Source organism: Sinocyclocheilus grahami, unplaced genomic scaffold (genome assembly GCF_001515645.1).
Source record: "Sinocyclocheilus grahami isolate Dianchi unplaced genomic scaffold, SAMN03320097.WGS_v1.1 scaffold1.1, whole genome shotgun sequence".
In the NCBI taxonomy this organism is placed as follows: domain Eukaryota; kingdom Metazoa; phylum Chordata; class Actinopteri; order Cypriniformes; family Cyprinidae; genus Sinocyclocheilus; species Sinocyclocheilus grahami.
In genome coordinates, this window is record NW_015505180.1 from 3,280,436 (window position 1) to 3,304,668 (window position 24,233).

A 24,233-nucleotide genomic window follows, 5' to 3' on the forward strand; every position below is an offset into this window, starting at 1 on the left:
TCAGTTTTTTTTTCAGATATACTTGACTGATTTGTTCTGATATAGTGTTATCAATATTTAATCCAAGCAATACAGTTGTCGTTGTTTTTAATGTGGCTTCAGTGTCTTGTCTTATCTTTGTAAGAAGCCTGTAGTAGAAAAAGAAGTGGGTCGTACCCTTTCGAACATCTCTACTATTCACAAAAAGGCTGACTTGAGTAAAACCAAAGACAAGCTGGTAGATGTCGAAGAAAAACTTGTGGAGACCAACTTCGGTGATGTAACACCTTTTAAATTTCTCCAAACCAACACTTCCTCTGAGAGGGTATGCTTGCCAGTGATATTTTTTTTGTATTGTATTTAAGCTCATTGAAGTATGTATTTAGTGTAGTTTATAAAGAAAAATGTAAACCTGCACCTCATCACATAAGCTTAATATATTTTAAATCAAACTCATCAATTCAATTTACTGTATTTAAAACTTTAAAATAATTTGATTTTGATTTGAAATGTTTTTTTTTTCCAGGTTTATTTTAACTCCTTACCATTTATTGGCTACTTTTAAAATAATTTTCAAAAAGTAACATTTTTATTATTTATTTATTCATTAATTGTTTTTGTCATTTGGGTTCTGGGAAGGTAGAGGTAAGTATGGAGACAGTTTACCACAGCCATGAGGACACGGGGAAGAAAACCTCTGGAGAGAAGAAGAAAAGCAGAGAGAGGGGAAAGGTAAACTGATCGTGCTAGGTTATATAGATGAGTTTCAGGCTTAGTTCTGTGTTGTGCTTACAGTAAATTAACAGAATATCAGATAATAAAGAGTCAAATTAGCCATAAACAGGTTTTGGATATTAAATAGACAAATATCTTTATTCTGGTGAAAATTTTAATCTGTTTAGTAATAGTAAAAACCTAACCAGACATAATTAGAACTAAACATTACAATTAAATATTAAATGTCATGGCCACTAACCTCCTGAATGTCTCTAAATATTTCTGATGATTGTTATTTAAAGCCTTCTCATAAATTATGATGATTCTCAACCACTAAACTCTCAACCAGGGCAAAGGAAATAAAGGACGTCAAAAACGACAAAGGAAACGTTTGGTAAATGTTTTATCATCGCACCTAACCTGACATTCACACATCATTCACATCCAAGCAAACTTCATTCTAGATTTGAACCTTATGACCATTACATTTTTGTGATTACTTAAATATTCTGATATACTAGATATATTATAGACTTGTCTAAATATGCCTAAATATTTCATTTAAAAAAGCACAAACCCTAAGTGATTTATAAACATACACTTAAATCAAATATTAAATGCACATAATCATAATGTATAATTAATCTAACAAATATGCTACAGATTTCTCTAATCACAGTCATTATACTCCCACTAAAAGAACAAAGAATGAATGAATATTCTGTCACCATTTGCTCCCCTTCAACCTGTATGACTTTAATGGAATTTAAATTTTGGTTGAATTATAACTACTTAAATCCTCCATGAAGCATGATTACCAATATTGTTATTTTAGTCTGTTGTGTTAATCGTGTCTAATAGTAAATGTGTTTCTAATCTCTTCTCACTGACACTGTTACATCTCATGTTCTGTCTAATCCTTGATCATTAGAAGGCAGAAATCATTTCTCTTATTACTGTAAATTACAGGAAGATCAAGACAACATGGAAGACGAGGTTGAGGAAGCATCATCTGACGACGAGGAATATGAATATGAGGTAAATCCGTCACATGATCCTATTGTGAAATCTAATGTAAGACACCTCGATGATGGCAAATACACTGATGTGATTCATAATCTCAAAAGATATTGCATAGTACATCAGATTTTGTCTATAATGTGTTGACACATTCATAATAAATTGAATGGGACCTGACATGTCAACCCACGCTAATCACCTGAGTTTACCTCATATCTCCCTCACTCACACCCACACTGGAGAGTCCAGTCACACCGTTCACGTCACACTTAACAGAGCCTTAATATATTACTCCCACTCCACAGCCAAAAGAAGAAACCGTAATCACTACTAATTAATGTTGAGTAGTTATTCTCATAATCTCTCATCACTTGCTTTCCGTTTGTATCTTTAACCAAGGGAATGTTTTACACACTGAAGACATTTTTTCATGAACTTTTCACATTGATTTTTGAATGTTTTGTTTGTATCATGTCAGGACGAGGTGCCCACGGAAGAGCCTTTTCCCTCTCGAGAGGAGAAGGGCGAAGGGGAGGAGGTGAGTATTATTAAAACCAAATCAAATCACAATAAACACACATACATACACAACTGGAAGCAGACACAGTCACAGTGTAGATGAATAGAGGTTACAGTGGAATAATGTTTCATCAGTACAATATGCTATGGCACTGAGCTGAAGGTTTTTTTTTTTTTTTGGAACGCTGTTTTTGTCCTCAGCTAAAATACTCCGCAACAACAGCTATATACACACAAGAAAATGAGGTAAGAATGTCTGTTAAACCTTTCTTTTTAATATTACTTATAATTTTAAATGGTTATGGTTGAATAGGATGCTATTGAAAAATTGTGCTATTTAAAAAAATTTGCAATTTACACAGGGTGAAACAACTCCTCCGATTACGCAGTCTTTAGAGGAGATTACACTGGTAAGAATATACACTACCGTTCAACAGTTTGGGGTTGTTTCGATTTTTTTGGTGTTTTTGAAAAAAAAAGTGGTTATGCGCACCAAAGCTGCATTTTTATTTAATTATAAATAAATATCCATTCACTGCAGAGGATCCATTGGTGAGCAAGTGATGTAATGCTACATTTCTCCTAATCTGTTCAGATAAAGAAACAAACTCATTGATGACCTGAAGGGGAGTCAATTTTAAGGAAATTTTCATTTTTGGGTGAACTATTCCTTTCAGCTTAAATAAATTTGGCTAACATCATTTCTTATTTTAATGCATAGGGTGAAAAAGGTGAACCTGGTGCAAATGTAAGATGATCCAAAAATCAAACAATGCAACAATACTTTCTTTAAATGCAATTTTTAACTGTGGTACAATTAAATGGTTTGTTTATATCCATTATGTTCATTATATGTTCCTTTTTATTTAATTTATTTAATAAAAATACAGTAAAAGCAGTGATATTGTGAAATATTATTGCAGTTTAAAATAACTGATTTATATTTGAATATATTTCAAAACGTAGTTTATTTCTGTGACGACAAAGCTGAATTTTCAGAAGCCATTACTCCAGTCTTCAGTGTCACATGATCCTTTAGAAATCATTCTAATATTTTATTGCATGACAAAATAATTACCTTTATCAATGAATTTCACCAGCGCAAACAATATCTTGTGCAAGTTCAAATGCATTTTAAACAGTCAACTTCAGTGTATTAACTAAGTGTAAGTTTCAAGAACATTAAAAGAATAAATAATGAAACATCCTCGTGAAGTAACACGGTGGCATCCCAGCATGCACTGTTCTTGATTTTTCAGTCATGATTTTTCACTTGCAGTGCAGAATGAAACATTAAACATGCTTCATAGTCTACAGATTTTGTAGTAAATATACAGCCATTACTCCAGTCTTCAGTGTCACATGATTCTTCAGAAATAATTCTAATATGCTGATTTGGTGCTCAAGAAACTTTTCTCGTTATTATCAATGTTGAAACCTTGGTACATAATCAAAGTCTTTTTACTGTCACCTATGGTCAATTTAATGCGTCCTTGCTGAATAAAATTATTAATTTCTTTAAAAAATATATTTTACTGACCTACATTTTTTTTAACAGTAGTTTTGGTATATTTTACATAGTTTGTGTTTTTTTTTTTTTTTTGGATCATTCATAATTTATTGTTTAATTACTTTAACATGTCCTCTCAATGTGCTTTTAGATGGTTTACACAACAACAGCGAGTCCCCTGCTTTCATCAAAATTCACAGAGCAGGTTCTTGTTCGACCCAATGTTAATTTCAGCAGCTTACTGCATGTGATACACATTAAATCATTTTATATGTTTTACAGAAGCCGCCTGAAACCACGTTATTATCAGTGCTAAATACAACACAAACTGGAGAAGAGGTAAGAGCTTCTGTCTCTTGCCTTTTTGCTCTCTTATATTCCACAGCTCATGCACTGATATGCTCCAAGACTTGCATGTGGCTTTAGTTTGAAGCATGATTAAACATGCTTCATAGTCTACAGATTTTGTAGTAAATATACAGCCATTACTCCAGTCTTCAGTGTCACATGATTCTTCAGAAATAATTCTAATATGCTGATTTGGTGCTCAAGAAACATTTCTCGTTATTATCAATGTTGAAACCTTGGTACATAATCAAAGTCTTTTTACTGTCACCTATGGTCAATTTAATGCATCCTTGCTGAATAAAATTATTAATTTCTTTAAAAAATATATTTTACTGACCTACATTTTTTTTAACAGTAGTTTTGGTATATTTTACATAGTTTGTGTTTTTTTTTTTTTTTTGGATCATTCATAATTTATTGTTTAATTACTTTAACATGTCCTCTCAATGTGCTTTTAGATGGTTTACACAACAACAGCGAGTCCCCTGCTTTCATCAAAATTCACAGAGCAGGTTCTTGTTCGACCCAATGTTAATTTCAGCAGCTTACTGCATGTGATACACATTAAATCATTTTATATGTTTTACAGAAGCCGCCTGAAACCACGTTATTATCAGTGCTAAATACAACACAAACTGGAGAAGAGGTAAGAGCTTCTGTCTCTTGCCTTTTTGCTCTCTTATATTCCACAGCTCATGCACTGATATGCTCCAAGACTTGCATGTGGCTTTAGTTTGAAGCATGAACTAACTAGAGCTTTGGAAATCATTCTTTAAGCATGTTTGTTGGATGTTTTAGCTTATTGCAACTGATTAATTCATTTCTTTGAGTCATTTAATTGGCATAAATATTGTAAAATGTCTTTTAATTTATGTTTTTATTGCATGACAAAATAGCCTTCACTTTATCAATGAATTTCACCAGTGCAAACAATATTTTGCGTAAGTTCAAATGCATTTTAAACTGTCAGCTTTAGTGTATAAATTGTGAGTTTCAAGAATATACAAAGAATAGCTAATATAATATCATGAAGTAACACACTGGCATCCCAGCATGCACTGCATTTGATTTTCAGTCATGATTCCTCTGGTTTGTGCACTTGCAATGCAGAATGACACATTAAATGTGCTTCATAGTCACTCTTTACTGATCAACTACAGGTTTTCTTTAATATATTTATTTGCTTAACACAGGAGCTCCTCTAAACTCTGTAAGAGAGACATTCAAGTGTGTAGAAACTGTGAAGGGTAAAAGAGGGGGAGGATCTGACTGGCCGGCATTACTTTGGGAGAGCCTCCTTTCCCGTCGCACAATGATGATGTTATTCATCCATGTTGCCTCCACCACGACTAGCGTTCAGTATGCTGCAGTGCCTTTGATAGATTGAGAAGAACCGCCGGCGCTCTCTGAAGAGAGACCAGCCCAGTAAAAACATAAAGAACAGATCTTGTAGTGTGCTGTCTTTACACTTACTGAACAAATGCAAGCTAAATCATCTATAATCCATGTAAAAGTGACAACACAAAACACTATCGAATGAAGTTGTTTTAATAGAAAATCAAATAATTTGCCCTGACAGCTCATTCAACATCGATTTGTTCATCAGTTCCTTATTTATTGATAAGACTGAAAAAAGATTGTATTTTGGTTGTCTGCATATTTCGTTTTTCATTTGCGGTAACATATTGTGCTACCCGTTTTCACTGGTGAAATTCAATGGCATATTGCTTTTCTTTCATATTTAATCTGTTTGTGCATGTCTGTCAGTAAATGTGTTCTTCCTAAACCAGTCTTAACCAGAGTCTTTATTGTGTGTTTTGTGTGTTTAATTCTTTCAGTCATGCTTCATAACATTTTTTAATTATATTGATCAAATAAATTGGTACCATATCAATTATTGGCCGATATGAGATATTTTAATTGATCAGTATCAGTTAATTTTGTGTGTCTAATTGCTTATGCTCACTTTTCCCTATTTTTAATTTTAGATTACCATTATTAAGTTAATTGGTAACACTTTACAATAAGTGTTCATTTGTTAACATCACTTAACATGAACTAACAATAAACAATACTTCTATAGCATTTATTAATCATAGTTAATGTTAGTTGATGTAACTAATCAAATTAGTTAATGAATTAACATGAAGATTTTTATCTATGAACATTAACAAAGGTTAATAAATGCTGTAAAAATATATTGCTATCAAATGATTTATGACTGACCTTATTGTAAAGTGTTACCAGTTAATCGTACAATAAATAAAACACTAGTAATTTAATAACACTGTTTAATGCATTCTTATAGCAAATCTCAGAATGAAAATTTGATTTTTTTTCATATTGTACATTATAAGGTTTTGATGCCTAAATTCACTTGTAGCATTTAAAATTATTGATTTAATAATTAAATACAGTAAAGTAGTGATGTAAAAATGTACCTGAAACTCCTGTTTATAAGACTGTTTGGGTATAAACAGGTAAACTTGTCCCACAATAGCGGCCTGGAAGGGGCAAGATGTAAAGTGAAGAGGAGTGCCCCTTCATCTGAGCACATGGTAAAACATCTGATTCATAACAGTTCACTTAATGTTTGACGAGAATTTCATTTGCGCATAGAATAAGCATCTTAATGAAGCACAAATCATGTGTGTCTTGTGTAGGCCTACATGCCTGGAACACCAGGAGGACAAAACCTTTACAAACAAGGATCTAAGGTAATGAAAACTGAATTACAGTGACATATTTAGTGCTTATGATTCAATAAGCTCATCTTAGAGAGCTGCAGATGTGATTGCATGATGTAATGGAGGGAACAAAGTAAAATTTTATCTCATCATCTTTTAGCGGTCCACCTCAGGTGCACGAGGCAACAAGAAGCTAAATGTGAGTGAGTTTAATCTACGTAAAAAAAAAAAAAAAAAAAGAGGAATTCATAGCACTTAAAAGAATATTCATCCAAAAATTAAATCTCACCCTCAGGCCATCCGAGATGTAGATGAGTTTGTTTCTTCATCAGAACAGATTTGGAGAAATGTAGCATTACATCACTTGCTCAACAATGGATCCTCTGCAGTGAATGGGTGCCGTCAGAATGAGAGTCCAAAGAGCTGATAAAAACTCACAATAAAAAGTTCTCACACTTGATTTTTCTGTTATTCTTGTAGAAAACAAAGACCTTGAGCCTGTGACAGAGATGTACAGGGAAAGAGAGAGGGAAGAACGGGGGGAGAGAGAAGACAAAGTCTACCCTGAGAACAAGGAAAGTGTGATTGAAGAGGACAAGACAACTGAGGCACAGTGGGACATGGAGGAAGAGGATGGTGCGATTGAGACCAAGGAATACAGTTCAGGTGATGGTGATGAGGAGATCTTTGAGCTGAGAAAAAGAAAGGATTGAGCTGGAACGAGAAAGAGAAGTAGAACTGGAAAGGGAGAGAGAGCTAGAGAGGGAGACAGAGACAAAAAATGGAATGGGAGAGACAAAGAGAAAAGATGTAGAGAGAGAGGATGGGAGAGACAGATGGAGAAGAAGACAAGGGGCCCCATATTTCCCACTGTGATCACCTGAAGGTAAGTATGTGCTTTAAAATCTTTAGTTTTCCAAATATTCAACATTGTCTCATACTTTTGGGCCCCAATGTAATTACTGTGATTATATTATAATTATATAAAATCTATTTTAATTGAGCTATAGGAGAACTTTCTTTTATCATAATGTACACAAAAATTTAAAAAACGATTCCATGGTTATTTTAATGTTTAAAATTAGATTTTGAATCCCAGATTTTCAGTGTGGTCTTTATAGGCTATCTGCAAATAAACAAATTGTGTATTGGATGTGCATTTTTCCTTTCTTGTACAGGGACCTCCAGGTGAAAATGGAAAACCAGGCCCTAAGGTTAGGCAATCTTTTTCATTATAAATCGGAACGATCTGTTCTTGCTAATAAGCATGATAGTCTCGTCCTGATAAATAATGTTATTTGAGCAATGCTCTCGTCAGCTCTTATTAGTGACTAAGCTCTGTGTGTTCCTAAACCAAAGTCTGTTAGATAATCATTCCTGCTTTCTGATTGGACTGCAGCTCACCCACACATACGACATCCCCGCCTCCTCATTCACAATGTTAGGAAATTATTACTGCCTGTCAGACTGGGGGGGTGAAATTTCAGCAGTGCCCTTCCACTTGCTTTGAATCCCCAGAGCAGGGGTCACCAAACTCGGTCCTGGAGGGCCGAAGTCCCGCAGAGTTTAGCACATACTTTGACAGTTTTATCTTCTATCACCAGGGAGACAGTATCCCAGGAGAACCAGGTGACAGAGGAATTCCTGGGGTCGCAGGGTAATATTATGATAATTGTTATTTCTGATTTTTTTTCTGTAGTAGCATATTAGTTTGTTGCTGAAGTAAATAAATTATGAATTCTAAAACCTAAGGCTAGATTTGTTAAACAGGACAAATTTGCACAAGACTGCAATCACATAAAAGTGCTGAGTAAAAGTCCTGTACTAGGAAATCACGTTTCATGATTTATTTAAATACTCTCGTACCATAAATGAAAGTGTCTGAAAGGGAAACTTCTACAGATGCATATGCAATAAGGTCAGCTGCAAAAATGTCCATGCCTTTTAATCACAATTTTTTCTCTGCGTGTCTTTAGTACAGTGGTTCTCAACTGGCTTGGTCATGGGACCCACATTTTCCCATGGTCATCAATCTCACATTTTATATGATTTCTTTCTTATCTGTCTCAGCTTGACTTTTTTCCACATTTTTAAGTTACTTTGAATAAAAGCATCAGCTAAATGAATGGGTAAACAGACTGTTTTGATTCAATAAGATGTCATGATTCTGTAATGTGTTAATTTCTCGTTTCTCTTTGACCTTTCTCTTTAATTAAGGGTCCTAAAGGCATGACAGGTATGAAAGGAGAAAAGGTGTTATTTTAATGACAAATGTCGAGAGCACATTATATTAATGTGCTTTCGCGCTACAATAATGCGCTCTCGACATTTGTCATTAAAATAACGCCCTAAGTGTCTATTTTAACCCATCTCAGTTCGAAATTCGAAAGAAGTTCACAAGATAGAAGGGCTTTAAATATTAAAGCCAAGCCAACTTTGCCAGGGTCGTTTTCTGGGGATCAAAGACTTATAGGCAGCTTTGACAGCACTGCTGTGCTCACAGAGCCTCTCTTCTCTCTGTATTGACTTGCCAGTGCCTTCTCTTCAAACCTTTCTCTGCTAAAGCCAATCTTTGTATGGTTGAAATTGCTGTGAACAGCACTTTCTTTTTACAGGCATACACACTCGCTCTAACGTCACAATCTGCGTCAATTGTGAATGATATTGGTTTTATTTTCTTCAGCATAACTGTATGACAGATTCACATATATAGTGAACATTTGTAGTGTCTAAACAATACCACTTACAACCCTAGAAACATTTGACAGCCCATCTGACATATCAGTTTAGTCTCAATTGTTTAGAATATATGCCAGACAAAATTAATAAAGGCAAAACTTTTTGACTGACAGGGTGACAAAGGTGTGCCTGGTCACAGAGGAGACAAGGTAAGGACAGCATAAGCCTAGATTGAATAACTGCATGGTGGTTATTTTGATTCTTTCACCAACTACCAAACCTGCTGGTTTTGTAGGGTAGTCCTCTCTCCATGCCAGGACCCAGAGGATATAAGGGTCTAAAAGGAGAGCCAGTGAGATATTTCTGCATTTTAAATTCTCATTTCACTATAATGTTTCCCACAAAGGCCATACTAGTGCAAACAGAGTTTTTAATTAAGTATAAATCAATGACAGATACAGGGCAATGTATGTTGACTTTCAGTCTGAACTGTACATGGCAGGGTGAACGTGGGCTTCCAGGATTTGTTGGAGATAAAGGAGAGAAGGTTGAAGATGGTCCACCTGGTGCAAAGGTATTTTATACACTGTTCGATTTTTTTTTAAATAAATGAATATTTGTATTCAGTAATGCATTAAATGAATGAAAAGACAGTAAAGACATTTACATAAAAAAAAAATATATATATTTCTATTTAATAAATTCATCAAAGAATCCTGGAAAAATGCATCTCAGTATCCACAAAAATGTTCAACATTGATAATAAGAAATTGTTTCTTGAGCACCAAATCAACATATTTGAAGAATGATTTATGAAGGATAATTTGAAACTGGAGTAATGGCTGCTGAAAATCCATCTTTGCCATCACTGCAATAAATAAAAAAATATTTAGAGAATATTAAAATAGAAAATATTTAAATTGTAATAATATTTCATAAGACATTTCAAGATCTTAACGGTAGTGTATGTATGGTACCGGTAGAGAGTCATGTATTTGGACCGTATAAAGTGAATTTCTAGTACTTGTTTCATGTAATTTCAGGGGGCTGAAGGGTGAGGCTGGTATTAAAGGAGGCATGGGGCCTTTTGGCACACGCGGTCCAGTAGGACAAATGGTCAAAATTAGCACTACTATGTATATGCACTATATTGCTTGAAATTGAAATTGCTGCATTTTTTTTTTGTATGGATTATATTGTTTTGAATGGCATGTTATATCCAGTATATTTTGGGTGTGAAGGTACAATTATTTTCTTAGGGAGATCCAGGAGAGCCAGGCGCCAATGGGGAAAAGGTAGCCTTGTTGTAATATTTCCATAACGAATGTTTGAGATGTTTAGATTTTTTAGGCATTTTGCATGTATAACTTTTGTTAAATACCTCTGATCGGCAGAGAGTTGTCACAGGGTCGTAATGGAGAACATGGACTGGATGGTGAGAAAGGTGATAAAGGAGACATGGGCCTGCAGGGCCGAAAGTGAGATCAGATGGGAATATGAATTAACTGAATTAAATATTAATTCATAAGAAATTTGTCCATGCAACAGGGGTAACTGAGAGGGAGAACACTGTTCCTTTAACCTTTCTTACTAACTACATTATTTAGATGAATGATTAAATAAGTAGGCTTTCCTGTGAGTTTTTTTTTTTTTTTTAAGTAACACACTTCATTCATGGACATAGACTCATTGGTTTCTGTGTTCAGGGTGAGACAGGAGAGCCTGGTTTACCTGGAGATACAGGAATTAAAGGTGAGAAGGTACGAAATGTCAATCTTGTCTTTACTTTTTGTGTTTACTCACCTGTCTGTAACCATTGAATCACAAAACTTATTTTTCTGTAGGGCTTTAGAGGTTTCCCTGGTCGAATAGGGAGTCCAGGACTGGATGAGAACAGGTATTTTTTGGCTAAATTTCATCTTAAATTGGAAATTGGATTAAATAAACCACTAAGCACATTTCTTTTGACTGTAAATCACAAGGGTGATTCTGGGGACCGACAAGACAACTGAGGCACAGTGGGACATGGAGGAAGAGGATGGTGCGATTGAGACCAAGGAATACAGTTCAGGTGATGGTGATGAGGAGATCTTTGAGCTGGAGAGAGAGAGAGACAGGAGATGGAAAAAGAAAGGATTGAACTGGAACGAGAAAGAGAAGTAGAACTGGAAAGGGAGAGAGAGCTAGAGAGGGAGACAGAGACAAAAAATGGAATGGGAGAGACAAAGAGAAAAGATGTAGAGAGAGAGGATGGGAGAGACAGATGGAGAAGAAGACAAGGGGCCCCATATTTCCCACTGTGATCACCTGAAGGTAAGTATGTGCTTTAAAATCTTTAGTTTTCCAAATATTCAACATTGTCTCATACTTTTGGGCCCCAATGTAATTACTGTGATTATATTATAATTATATAAAATCTATTTTAATTGAGCTATAGGAGAACTTTCTTTTATCATAATGTACACAAAAATTTAAAAAACGATTCCATGGTTATTTTAATGTTTAAAATTAGATTTTGAATCCCAGATTTTCAGTGTGGTCTTTATAGGCTATCTGCAAATAAACAAATTGTGTATTGGATGTGCATTTTTCCTTTCTTGTACAGGGACCTCCAGGTGAAAATGGAAAACCAGGCCCTAAGGTTAGGCAATCTTTTTCATTATAAGTCGGAACGATCTGTTCTTGCTAATAAGCATGATAGTCTCATCCTGATAAATAATGTTATTTGAGCAATGCTCTCGTCAGCTCTTATTAGTGACTAAGCTCTGTGTGTTCCTAAACCAAAATCTGTTAGATAATCATTCCTGCTTTCTGATTGGACTGCAGCTCACCCACACATACGACATCCCCGCCTCCTCATTCACAATGTTAGGAAATTATTACTGCCTGTCAGACTGGGGGGGTGAAATTTCAGCAGTGCCCTTCCACTTGCTTTGAATCCCCAGAGCAGGGGTCACCAAACTCGGTCCTGGAGGGCCGAAGTCCCGCAGAGTTTAGCACATACTTTGACAGTTTTATCTTCTATCACCAGGGAGACAGTATCCCAGGAGAACCAGGTGACAGAGGAATTCCTGGGGTCGCAGGGTAATATTATGATAATTGTTATTTCTGATTTTTTTTCTGTAGTAGCATATTAGTTTGTTGCTGAAGTAAATAAATTATGAATTCTAAAACCTAAGGCTAGATTTGTTAAACAGGACAAATTTGCACAAGACTGCAATCACATAAAAGTGCTGAGTAAAAGTCCTGTACTAGGAAATCACGTTTCATGATTTATTTAAATACTCTCGTACCATAAATGAAAGTGTCTGAAAGGGAAACTTCTACAGATGCATATGCAATAAGGTCAGCTGCAAAAATGTCCATGCCTTTTAATCACAATTTTTTCTCTGCGTGTCTTTAGTACAGTGGTTCTCAACTGGCTTGGTCATGGGACCCACATTTTCCCATGGTCATCAATCTCACATTTTATATGATTTCTTTCTTATCTGTCTCAGCTTGACTTTTTTCCACATTTTTAAGTTACTTTGAATAAAAGCATCAGCTAAATGAATGGGTAAACAGACTGTTTTGATTCAATAAGATGTCATGATTCTGTAATGTGTTAATTTCTCGTTTCTCTTTGACCTTTCTCTTTAATTAAGGGTCCTAAAGGCATGACAGGTATGAAAGGAGAAAAGGTGTTATTTTAATGACAAATGTCGAGAGCGCATTATATTAATGTGCTTTCGCGCTACAATAATGCGCTCTCGACATTTGTCATTAAAATAACGCCCTAAGTGTCTATTTTAACCCATCTCAGTTCGAAATTCGAAAGAAGTTCACAAGATAGAAGGGCTTTAAATATTAAAGCCAAGCCAACTTTGCCAGGGTCGTTTTCTGGGGATCAAAGACTTATAGGCAGCTTTGACAGCACTGCTGTGCTCACAGAGCCTCTCTTCTCTCTGTATTGACTTGCCAGTGCCTTCTCTTCAAACCTTTCTCTGCTAAAGCCAATCTTTGTATGGTTGAAATTGCTGTGAACAGCACTTTCTTTTTACAGGCATACACACTCGCTCTAACGTCACAATCTGCGTCAATTGTGAATGATATTGGTTTTATTTTCTTCAGCATAACTGTATGACAGATTCACATATATAGTGAACATTTGTAGTGTCTAAACAATACCACTTACAACCCTAGAAACATTTGACAGCCCATCTGACATATCAGTTTAGTCTCAATTGTTTAGAATATATGCCAGACAAAATTAATAAAGGCAAAACTTTTTGACTGACAGGGTGACAAAGGTGTGCCTGGTCACAGAGGAGACAAGGTAAGGACAGCATAAGCCTAGATTGAATAACTGCATGGTGGTTATTTTGATTCTTTCACCAACTACCAAAACTGCTGGTTTTGTAGGGTAGTACTCTCTCCATGCCAGGACCCAGAGGATATAAGGGTCTAAAAGGAGAGCCAGTGAGATATTTCTGCATTTTAAATTCTCATTTCACTATAATGTTTCCCACAAAGGCCATACTAGTGCAAACAGAGTTTTTAATTAAGTATAAATCAATGACAGATACAGGGCAATGTATGTTGACTTTCAGTCTGAACTGTACATGGCAGGGTGAACGTGGGCTTCCAGGATTTGTTGGAGATAAAGGAGAGAAGGTTGAAGATGGTCCACCTGGTGCAAAGGTATTTTATACACTGTTCGATTTTTTTTTAAATAAATGAATATTTGTATTCAGTAATGCATTAAATGAATGAAAAGACAGTAAAGACATTTACATAAAAAAAAAATATATATATTTCTATTTAATAAATTCATCAAAGAATCCTGGAAAAATGCATCTCAGTATCCACAAAAATGTTCAACATTGATAATAAGAAATTGTTTCTTGAGCACCAAATCAACATATTTGAAGAATGATTTATGAAGGATAATTTGAAACTGGAGTAATGGCTGCTGAAAATCCATCTTTGCCATCACTGCAATAAATAAAAAAATATTTAGAGAATATTAAAATAGAAAATATTTAAATTGTAATAATATTTCATAAGACATTTCAAGATCTTAACGGTAGTGTATGTATGGTACCGGTAGAGAGTCATGTATTTGGACCGTATAAAGTGAATTTCTAGTACTTGTTTCATGTAATTTCAGGGGGCTGAAGGGTGAGGCTGGTATTAAAGGAGGCATGGGGCCTTTTGGCACACGCGGTCCAGTAGGACAAATGGTCAAAATTAGCACTACTATGTATATGCACTATATTGCTTGAAATTGAAATTGCTGCATTTTTTTTTTGTATGGATTATATTGTTTTGAATGGCATGTTATATCCAGTATATTTTGGGTGTGAAGGTACAATTATTTTCTTAGGGAGATCCAGGAGAGCCAGGCGCCAATGGGGAAAAGGTAGCCTTGTTGTAATATTTCCATAACGAATGTTTGAGATGTTTAGATTTTTTAGGCATTTTGCATGTATAACTTTTGTTAAATACCTCTGATCGGCAGAGAGTTGTCACAGGGTCGTAATGGAGAACATGGACTGGATGGTGAGAAAGGTGATAAAGGAGACATGGGCCTGCAGGGCCGAAAGTGAGATCAGATGGGAATATGAATTAACTGAATTAAATATTAATTCATAAGAAATTTGTCCATGCAACAGGGGTAACTGAGAGGGAGAACACTGTTCCTTTAACCTTTCTTACTAACTACATTATTTAGATGAATGATTAAATAAGTAGGCTTTCCTGTGAGTTTTTTTTTTTTTTTTAAGTAACACACTTCATTCATGGACATAGACTCATTGGTTTCTGTGTTCAGGGTGAGACAGGAGAGCCTGGTTTACCTGGAGATACAGGAATTAAAGGTGAGAAGGTACGAAATGTCAATCTTGTCTTTACTTTTTGTGTTTACTCACCTGTCTGTAACCATTGAATCACAAAACTTATTTTTCTGTAGGGCTTTAGAGGTTTCCCTGGTCGAATAGGGAGTCCAGGACTGGATGAGAACAGGTATTTTTTGGCTAAATTTCATCTTAAATTGGAAATTGGATTAAATAAACCACTAAGCACATTTCTTTTGACTGTAAATCACAAGGGTGATTCTGGGGACCCTGGCTGGCCTGGCATTCCAGGACTAAACGGTATCCCAGGACGAAAGGTGAGTCGAAACACAAACAGATATTGATAACCTCATCATCATTGTAAGGTTAAGTATAGGATTAATTGTTATTGTTAATGTTTAGGGAGAAAAAGGTGATAGTGATCTGAACGGTCTTGATGGAGCTCCTGGACAAAAAGGAGGGAAGGTAAAAATAATTATAAATAGTCTATAAATAAATAATACTAAAGTAACACTGTTATCATGTCACAACAAACATTAGAAAACCATACTTGCATCATCAAATGTCAAATTTTAATATGTGTACATGAGGGGATTTCATTTTGGATACGTTTCCCTGTCAAATATATTCATTTTAATTCATTTAAATCATCAAAATCATTTATTTAATCCATTCTTCTGCAGGGCTCGACTGGTTTCCCAGGTTTCACAGGGTTTTAAGGGATCTCCTGGTGCACCAGGAGCTAATGGGGCTCCGGGTCGGCCTGGTCCGGTTGGACCTAAAGGTGAAATGGGACCAAAGGTATGACCAACCCGCCTACACTTAGACAATAATATTTTCACAATAATAGAGCTGAATTTATTATTCCTATGTCTGTGTGATTCATCAGATAGATGGATAAATAGTCAAGCCAGTGTAATTATGGCCATCTTCATATCTCACTCAATCCCATGTGGAGGAACCGTGGAGGAGGACAAGGCCCTAATTAACCCCAAGAAAGACAGGATGAGAGAGAGATAGAGAGAGACGGGGGTAGGAGCTATTTCTGCTGGATGAAGATTTGAGCTATCAAACCAAACACTGCGCTAAGGCCGCCTTTAGCCACAATTACGCATCTCTTGATGTTGATAAGAATGGAGAGTGTTCAGCAAGCTGCACTCACAGAGTCTCTTTAGATAAAGGTGGACTGTACTTCAGCACAGAATCAGCAGACGATCTTAAAACATGAGGTATTTTCAGTGAGATGGATAAAGGTTGTTGAAATTGATGATGGTCTCTTACTAGTTTAGCATTTTCCGTGTATTAGCAGTTTAACAGGTTTCCTAACAATAATTATGTGAATATATTATTTTGTGTGTAATATAAATAAGTGTGTGTGTGTGTGAATGTGAGTAGTGTGAGTCGCACCGTTTCTGTTTTAAGCTACTCCAGACACTTTTTTTTTCTGCCAATCTGAGATAAAATAAATGTCACTGTAATGTGAATTGTTGATTCTAACCGTAACAGACAAAAATTTGTTCCGGCGGATGACGCAGCACGTATGCACAGCGCACGCACCTCTGAGATATGCTAGTCTCGCGAGTTTGTTTATAGGAGCAAAGGAAGCAAAGTTTCCTTACTTTAGCAAAGGAAAACCAGTCTCCTCTTGGTTTATATCGAAATCCTCTGGCATTTTTTTGTGCAAATCCTCAGTTTGTACTTCGAATTCATGACCGGCGTTTTGTTTTGTTCTCTCTCCGCGTTTGTCACTAATCACGCAACGCCGACGTCTTACGTCATCCGCCGGAATGGCTTACATGTATGACAGATAACGGAAGTGAGAAAAAAAGTGTTTATTACATTTGAAATATGGATATTTTTCTTACAAAAATGCATGGATTCACTACAGGAGGCCTTTATTCACCACCCGGAGCCATGTGAGGCACGTTTTATTATGGATGTGCATGCTTTATTTGACGACTTGTGAACTGTTCAACTGCAACACCCGCTGACTGCAATGATAGTGCTTGGAATAGCCAGGACAATTTTTTATATAACTCCGACTGGATTCGTCTGAAAGAAGAAAGTCACATACACCTAGGATGCCTCGAGGGCGAATAAAACACAAGCTAATTTTCATTTTGGGTGAACTAACTTTAAGTAAAGTTTATCAATTAAACATTATTGTAAAATATTACTCCCATTGGTTTGGTTATGCGTAGCCTCAGGATCAAACCTGATTGAACCAGGGTTAGCGATTGTTTCATGGTGATATGCAGCTTCTATGTATTACTACGCATCCAACATCAAAGTTTGATTTGATTGTCTGATCAACCCAGGGAGAGAAGGGGAGGAGAGGCAGAGGAAAGGCCTGTCAACGGGGACCTCCTGGAATTCCTGGCCTCAGAGACCTGGATGTAATAAGGCATCTACACACTGTATCCTCCACTCTATCAGGACTTTATCCATTCACAAACATGCTCAGTCAGTTATACATATCCTTTATGCAGGGGGAAATGGGAACCTCGGCATGAAAGGAGAAAAAGGGGAGCCAGGACTTGGTGTATGTTGACAATGCCCTCTTTTATGATATATTTATCATTACTGATATGTGATTAAATACTTATTAAACAATTTTCATTTGTTCAGGTGGATCTTGTGACAAAGGAGGTGGTTGAAAAGTGTGGTGAGTATGTGTGTATGCAAAGATTTAAAGATCGTACATAGTATTTTTTTTCTTGTTTTCAGTACAAATATATCCAAAAATTAATAAAGAGACATTTACTTTTGATAATTTTTCAGAAAACAAGACCTAATATCTTAAGTAATTTTGCTTCTGAAGTAAATGCATCTTGATTTGATAATGTTTAGATATTTGTACTGGAAACAAGACAAAAATACTGAGAAAGAAGTAAAAACTGAGTTTTTTGCAGTGCATTCCGTCTTACCGTATCCGATCAGACTGTTGGCTAAACAATTAATGTCAAGATATACAACAATACATTCCACTGAATAGATTGTTTGTCTATTCACGTTCAATTAAATATGGCTTCTACCTCCATAAAGATCTACTCAGTTGTGCACTGTACTGCGGTCCACTTAAGTGAAATCATGACTGAATAACAGAGCTTCATTAACACATGTATGTGGGTGGTTAGAAGTGTGTGATTTTGTGTATTTGTGTGCGTTTGTGTCTCTCAGTATATGTGTTTGGAGGCCCCTGTTGTGGAGGCCTCAGGACCCCATGGGTTCCACCATCTGTTGTGTTTTTATGGGCTCTCTTGCTGAAGAAAAACTGTGAAGAACTCCATGTTCGGAAGTCATTCATGAATACGAAAACTAAATTAACAAAACTGGGACTGTTTTTATAAAAAAAATTTGAAGCTATGACTTCTCTGGTTTAAAAAAAATCTAATGATTGAATTACTGTCTATTTGATTATGAAATTCAATGAATTAATGATTTGAACCTAATGACATTTGCCTAAAGCTTGGTCATGTTTCTAACTAAAAGAAAGGAAATATGGAAAGGAAACTCCTGATGGTGAACACCGATGATACAGATGATGGGAGTATCCTAAGGGAAGAGAGAAGAGCAGATTCTGCTTCTCCGTTCTTGCTCACCCACCCCAAAGTGTGGGATGAAGAGTTGGAGGACGAGACCAAAACAGTTCATCCTGCTGTTTCAGAGTCAGAGCCAACATTAGCATATGGCAACGTTACAAGTAGGTATATTCCTGCTTTGAACCAATATGTTATTACATGGTTTGTCTCTTATATAATATCATCCCTATATTTTGTGCTTAGGGCCTGGAAGGGTTTGGATGGGGAAACTCTAGTTTTATATAATCAGTTTTATGCTCAAATTAACTTCTGCTGTGTCTTGTGAACATTAGTCTTGATCTGGCATCTTTGTACTTGAGTTCATTCATCCATAAACACCATTCAGTTCTTTTTCCCTGATGGAAAACAGGAAGTCATACGCAAAGGTTCTGCATGGTCTACTTCTGTGTTATTTTAAGCAATTGAGTCACACTACAAAAAAATTAATCTGTGTTGTTGTTGTTTTAGTTTCAATCATATAGTAATTGCTCATGGCAGCCTGATGTTAATTTCAATGACCAAAACCAAGACATAGTACAGGTTATCTAGCTGGCTACATTATTATATGGTGTACACTTCAGATTAATAGAATAAATTAAGGAAAACGAATAAAGAATGTTCAAAACCACTGATGACCGATAACGTTTCCACTACTACACAAACACTTGGTCTTTATTTTTATTTTTTTTATCTATCTGTGTTTGCATGGTCCAGACAGTCAGTCATTGTTAGGCCATAGGTGGTGACAACTAAACATCTTTATGAGCGAGTCATCAAATCATTAATTCAACCGATTCATTCAAAAACAATTCATTTGATTAATTTAGGACGCTACTGCCACTACTGTGTGTCTGTGTTGCTTGGAAATGTGCAAAGGTTAATCAGGCATCTTTCTTATTTAATAAAATCATGTCAACTCAAATCAGTATTTCATGTCAGTGTACTTAATTAATTTAGTAAATATTCATGTAATATAAGATAAATATACCACCATTATTATGAAATAAACCCCATCCGGATGTCTTCTAGATGTTAACCTGTAACACATGCACACCTATGTGATTATGTTTGTGCAATGATATAGTGCTGCACTTGGTTTTAAAGGCGTAGTTCACCCTGAAATAAAACATTTTTTTTAATTTACTCACCTTCAGGTCATCCAAGAGTTCGATGAGTTTGTTTCTTCGTCAGATTTGGAGAAATGTGTCATTACATACTTGCTCACCAAAGGATCATCTGCAGTGAATGGGTGCCGTCAGAATGAGTCCAAATACCTAATAGAAACATCACAATAATCCACAAGTAATCCACACAACTCCAGTCTATTAATTAATGTCTGCATGCATAGCTTCAAATCATAGTTTCTGGCTAAAATATGAGTCCTCTATCCATAATATTGTTTTATGCAGTGAAAAGTTGTCTTGTCTGAATCAGGAAACCAAGCACCAAAACCGTTCAAAACAAATATGTATGTGGATTTTGATGAGAGAAGGCAACAGGGGATGAACTTTTTCACCAGAGGAAGCATTATTATGGAATATGGACTTGATTTTTGGCCAGAAGCAACAGTTTAAAGTTAAAATACCATAATGATGGATTTGTTTACTACATCACGTTTCTTTTCATGTCACAAGACATTAATTGATGGACTGTACCCTTTTGAATTATTGTGATGTTTTTAGCTGTTAGAACTCTCATACTGACAGCACCCATTCACAGCAGAAAATCCATTGGAGAGCCAGTGATGTAATGCTTAATTTCTCCAAATCAACAAACAAACTAATTTACATCTTGGATGACCTGAGGGTGAGTACATTTTTAGCAAATTTGGGTGAACTATTCCTTTAAATGTAAAATCTGTATATAATATATGCTTTCTGTTGCACTCAGGAGCCAGTACTGAGGGAGATGGAGAGCAGAGAGAAAAGAGATGTGCACTCAAATGCCACTCAGGTATGTGTGGAGTAAAAGAGGAGAACATCGTCCTCTGCTGACTGCTGCTCCAAGTGCTTTTAACGCGTTAATACAGCAACAGAAACTGCTCACATAAGCATTATAGTCTGATTTTTTGTACAAATTAAACCTGGTCCTTGAATAAAAAGGGTTTGCAGTGGGAATTTTGGTGTAATGTCCAGGAAAGTAGTCCAAAGTAGTACACCATAATGGTCCTGGCACCAAAAGCGCAATGCATAAGACATGGACAAGATTATTTTATGCAATACTTTTTTCGTTTTTTTTATCAGTCTATTTCTGTCACATCCACAGTATATATGAGACACAAGGAACGGAAACAGACAGATAAGAGCAGAATTAATCCACTGATAAAAACGATATTCAAATCATCACTCTGCAAGTGTGTAAGTTTGCGTGTATACAAGTGCATATGTGTGTGAGACAGAGAAAAAGAGATAAGACAGAGACAGAACATTTGACTGACAGTGAAATCCAAGATAAGTTTTGATTAAAAAGTGGAACTTTTGTTAGATTAATTGTTGCATTCTTGCAGACAGTGGTATATAAGCAGCTCAGCTACGTGATTTAATTGTCTATTTTAAATGTAATATATATATATATACTATATATATATACATTTTAATTTACATTCATTTCATTAGAACATTAGTTTGAATGCATTTATACTCCCTTGAAACTGATTATGCTGCCTCCATTAAATGCAGACCCAGCTGCTGATCTGTGCCTTGAACCCATGTCTGAGGGCCACTGCACTGAATACGTCCTGCTCTGGTACTACTACACTGTCTCAGGAGAATGCCGTCCTTTTGTGTATGGTGGCTGTGGAGGAAATAGGAACCGCTTCAGCTCCAAACAGGACTGTGAGAGTCAATGTATTCTGGGGAGGAGAGGTAAAGTGCTAATCAGAATTCAGGCTTCAGGTTCCAATATAAATGGTCAGAGGTGATTGTTCAAACGATGCTAAAGACATTCAGGTTTATTTATTTATTTATTAGCAAATTCATTTAATTACATTTACTTATCTATTTACAGATTCTGGGTCCTGAGGAGAAATGTGCTATTTTTAACAGCTAAACTGAAATTGATCTGACTAAAAATACAATTTTTATCCATCCTATATGTATATTAGTTTATCGCAGCTTTAGATGACGGAAAAAAATATTCTGTCATATTTACATTTCACTTCTATAGCACCACACATTGTTGCACTGTTGTAGTGAGTGATACATGCTTACCTATGAATTTCTTACAAATATGCCATGTTTTTATTAAAAAAACAGTTTGATGCTTAGTAAGTGAGGTCATGATACTAATGCACTATTAATATAACCAACTATGTGTTTAAATGTTACCATGAGGTTTACCATTTTGCACTAATGGTTCTGTTCTTAAAATGTTCTTAATCTAACGGTTTTAAAACTAATACGTGAGACAATTAAAACAATGAAATGAATATATTTTTGAATGAGCTATATAGCTCGCTGTGGGTTGGTGGGTGTGTGCGTGAGAACATTTTCACATCGTGACCTCTGATTTTGGACCGTGTTCTCTGAGCTTGGCCCTGTGTCTAATGCACTATTAATATAACCAACTATGTGTTTAAATGTTACCATGAGGTTTACCATTTTGCACTAATGGTTCTGTTCTTAAAATGTTCTTAATCTGACGGTTTTAAAACTAATACGTGAGACAATTAAAACAATGAAATGAATATATTTTTGAATGAGCTATATAGCTCGCTGTGGGTTGGTGGGTGTGTGCGTGAGAACATTTTCACATCGTGACCTCTGATTTTGGACCGTGTTCTCTGAGCTTGGCCCTGTGGTGTATATAAATGTTGCCATATTGGCTTTTCCTCAGAAATGTTTGTCGAGTCGTGTCTGGACGGTGTCTCCTGGGGGCAGGCGGAGGTGGTGTGTGTGTGTGTGTATTTGAAGCAAATAGACTATCTGCATTTGTGGGTGGCTGATATGTGCACATTTGTGAAAGTATGTGTTTCCTTCCTCATTATTTTTACCCTCCTTTGACATTCATTCTGTTCAGTGTCTCCTGGGGGCAGGCGGAGGTGGTGTGTGTGTGTGTATTTGAAGCAAATAGACTATCTGCATTTGTGGGTGGCTGATATGTGCACATTTGTGAAAGTATGTGTTTCCTTCCTCATTATTTTTACCCTCCTTTGACATTCATTCTGTTCTGTCTTATATAATCCCCCAAGCAAGCTGCTCCCTGTTGCATACCGAGGTTTCTCGCTCTTTACATATGTCCCAGCGGCAGGGGGCCTGTGTAGCAGGAGGTCCTTAGTCCAATTTCGAGACTGTGGTACAGTGTGTCTAAGGGGATCCCTGAGTGAACTTCATTGTGTACACTACAGAGAACAGATGCTCTTTACACCTGCTTTAAAATGTAGCCTGTAGTGTTTAAGGTTTAATGAGCTTCCTTTTAACGTCATGTGGAATAAATATATTATCGTCCAGCCCAATGCACAATGTTTACAATGTATAAAGGTGATCGTTTATGAAGTCTCCAAACTTCTGAGCCCTTGATAGCAAAGCAATTAATCATTAAAGTGAGGTGGGAAGAAAACTCATTAAACTTATAAACATAAACTGCAGTGCAATTAACTCACAGGGAAGTCTAAAAATGGACAAACATTTGATATGGTCATTGACCCTGAAAACTGAGAGAACAATAAAACAGACACTTTTAAATCTTATAAATGGCTTAATACAGATGCAAACTAAATAAATTGATGTGCTGTCCATGGTACTGAATGCCTTTAGATGAGTGGGTAAATTCTCAATATGCCCGCTAAATTATAAACCTTATAACTATTTTATTCTGACATAGAGTGGTCAATTAGTATGTATAACGAACTATAAATTGTTTATAAATTGTTGCGCATGATAACATACTGAACACTATCAGAACGATCAATTGAATGAAAAAAATAAAAGGATGTTACTTTGTAGCTAAATATATTAGATGACTAGTTTATTTAAGATTATTAGATAAATAATGGCTTATATTAACACTGTAGTATTGTTACAGTATTTGTCGTGTTCCTGGGCCTATTGATTTCTACATTGCAGGTTAAAAGTCTTTTTTTAAGTTAATCCAATCAAGGTTCCTGTGCACATCCTGAAAAGTGAAGCAAAAGCATTTCGATCGCCCCCAGTTGCTGGTTTTGCAGTATTGGTCATAAACGCTTTTCTAATAAGTTTGGTTTTAATGATCAACTTCACACAAACTCAGGTTGCAAATGACATTATCAGTGCAAGATGGTAGCGGGCATCTTGGGACATTTTGGCTTCACTTTCTACAGTGGAAGCAAGGACTTTAGATATACAAAGACAGTGCACTTATGAATGGGAGAAAGTGCAGCAGG

At 35.9% G+C, this 24,233-nt stretch overlaps 2 protein-coding genes and 1 long non-coding RNA gene across 3 annotated transcripts in view; all 3 read left to right on the plus strand.

Annotated features, from left to right (window-relative positions):
- LOC107592433 (collagen alpha-1(VII) chain-like) overlaps positions 1 to 22,225 on the plus strand; it is a 57,999-nt gene extending 35,774 nt beyond the window's left edge. The window contains exons 60-96 of the mRNA XM_016281981.1: positions 125 to 304; positions 619 to 711; positions 1,046 to 1,090; positions 1,666 to 1,734; positions 2,195 to 2,254; positions 2,437 to 2,481; positions 2,598 to 2,645; positions 3,897 to 3,950; positions 4,028 to 4,084; positions 6,574 to 6,651; positions 6,757 to 6,810; positions 6,941 to 6,979; positions 7,261 to 7,281; positions 7,959 to 7,994; positions 9,633 to 9,668; positions 9,755 to 9,811; positions 9,962 to 10,033; positions 11,166 to 11,219; positions 11,304 to 11,356; positions 11,442 to 11,618; positions 12,065 to 12,074; positions 13,104 to 13,139; positions 13,739 to 13,774; positions 13,861 to 13,917; positions 14,068 to 14,139; positions 15,272 to 15,325; positions 15,410 to 15,462; positions 15,548 to 15,610; positions 15,696 to 15,758; positions 15,977 to 16,094; positions 16,183 to 16,522; positions 17,612 to 17,689; positions 17,783 to 17,835; positions 17,922 to 17,958; positions 18,786 to 18,996; positions 20,765 to 20,827; positions 21,553 to 22,225. Coding sequence (XP_016137467.1) covers positions 125 to 304; positions 619 to 711; positions 1,046 to 1,090; positions 1,666 to 1,734; positions 2,195 to 2,254; positions 2,437 to 2,481; positions 2,598 to 2,645; positions 3,897 to 3,950; positions 4,028 to 4,084; positions 6,574 to 6,651; positions 6,757 to 6,810; positions 6,941 to 6,979; positions 7,261 to 7,281; positions 7,959 to 7,994; positions 9,633 to 9,668; positions 9,755 to 9,811; positions 9,962 to 10,033; positions 11,166 to 11,219; positions 11,304 to 11,356; positions 11,442 to 11,618; positions 12,065 to 12,074; positions 13,104 to 13,139; positions 13,739 to 13,774; positions 13,861 to 13,917; positions 14,068 to 14,139; positions 15,272 to 15,325; positions 15,410 to 15,462; positions 15,548 to 15,590 — 1,689 coding nt within the window. The 3' untranslated portion in view covers positions 15,591 to 15,610; positions 15,696 to 15,758; positions 15,977 to 16,094; ... (5 more) ...; positions 20,765 to 20,827; positions 21,553 to 22,225. The remainder of the gene's footprint in view (positions 1 to 124; positions 305 to 618; positions 712 to 1,045; positions 1,091 to 1,665; positions 1,735 to 2,194; positions 2,255 to 2,436; positions 2,482 to 2,597; positions 2,646 to 3,896; positions 3,951 to 4,027; positions 4,085 to 6,573; positions 6,652 to 6,756; positions 6,811 to 6,940; positions 6,980 to 7,260; positions 7,282 to 7,958; positions 7,995 to 9,632; positions 9,669 to 9,754; positions 9,812 to 9,961; positions 10,034 to 11,165; positions 11,220 to 11,303; positions 11,357 to 11,441; positions 11,619 to 12,064; positions 12,075 to 13,103; positions 13,140 to 13,738; positions 13,775 to 13,860; positions 13,918 to 14,067; positions 14,140 to 15,271; positions 15,326 to 15,409; positions 15,463 to 15,547; positions 15,611 to 15,695; positions 15,759 to 15,976; positions 16,095 to 16,182; positions 16,523 to 17,611; positions 17,690 to 17,782; positions 17,836 to 17,921; positions 17,959 to 18,785; positions 18,997 to 20,764; positions 20,828 to 21,552) is intronic.
- On the plus strand, positions 4,512 to 5,875 carry LOC107585236 (uncharacterized). The gene is made up of 3 exons (XR_001609225.1): positions 4,512 to 4,605; positions 4,683 to 4,739; positions 5,287 to 5,875. It is a non-coding gene; the product is annotated as an uncharacterized lncRNA (long non-coding RNA).
- On the plus strand, positions 7,465 to 11,357 carry LOC107585155 (collagen alpha-1(V) chain-like). The gene is made up of 10 exons (XM_016272088.1): positions 7,465 to 7,666; positions 7,959 to 7,994; positions 8,385 to 8,437; positions 9,633 to 9,668; positions 9,962 to 10,033; positions 10,503 to 10,575; positions 10,719 to 10,754; positions 10,867 to 10,937; positions 11,166 to 11,219; positions 11,304 to 11,357. The coding sequence occupies exons 1-10, from the start codon at positions 7,604 to 7,606 to the stop codon at positions 11,329 to 11,331; spliced, it is 522 nt and encodes a 173-aa protein (XP_016127574.1). The 5' UTR covers positions 7,465 to 7,603; the 3' UTR covers positions 11,332 to 11,357.
- Positions 22,226 to 24,233: the final 2,008 nt, after the last annotated feature.

Excerpts from the sequence above, each read along its gene's own strand:
- LOC107585155 (XM_016272088.1), top strand. The coding sequence starts at position 7,604 with ATGGGAGAGACAGATGGAGAAGAAGACAAGGGGCCCCATATTTCCCAC. Across the intron at positions 10,576-10,718 it reads GCGGTCCAGTAGGACAAATG|GGAGATCCAGGAGAGCCAGG; the intron begins GTCAAAATTAGC and ends TTATTTTCTTAG. Across the intron at positions 10,938-11,165 it reads ATGGGCCTGCAGGGCCGAAA|GGTGAGACAGGAGAGCCTGG; the intron begins GTGAGATCAGAT and ends TTCTGTGTTCAG.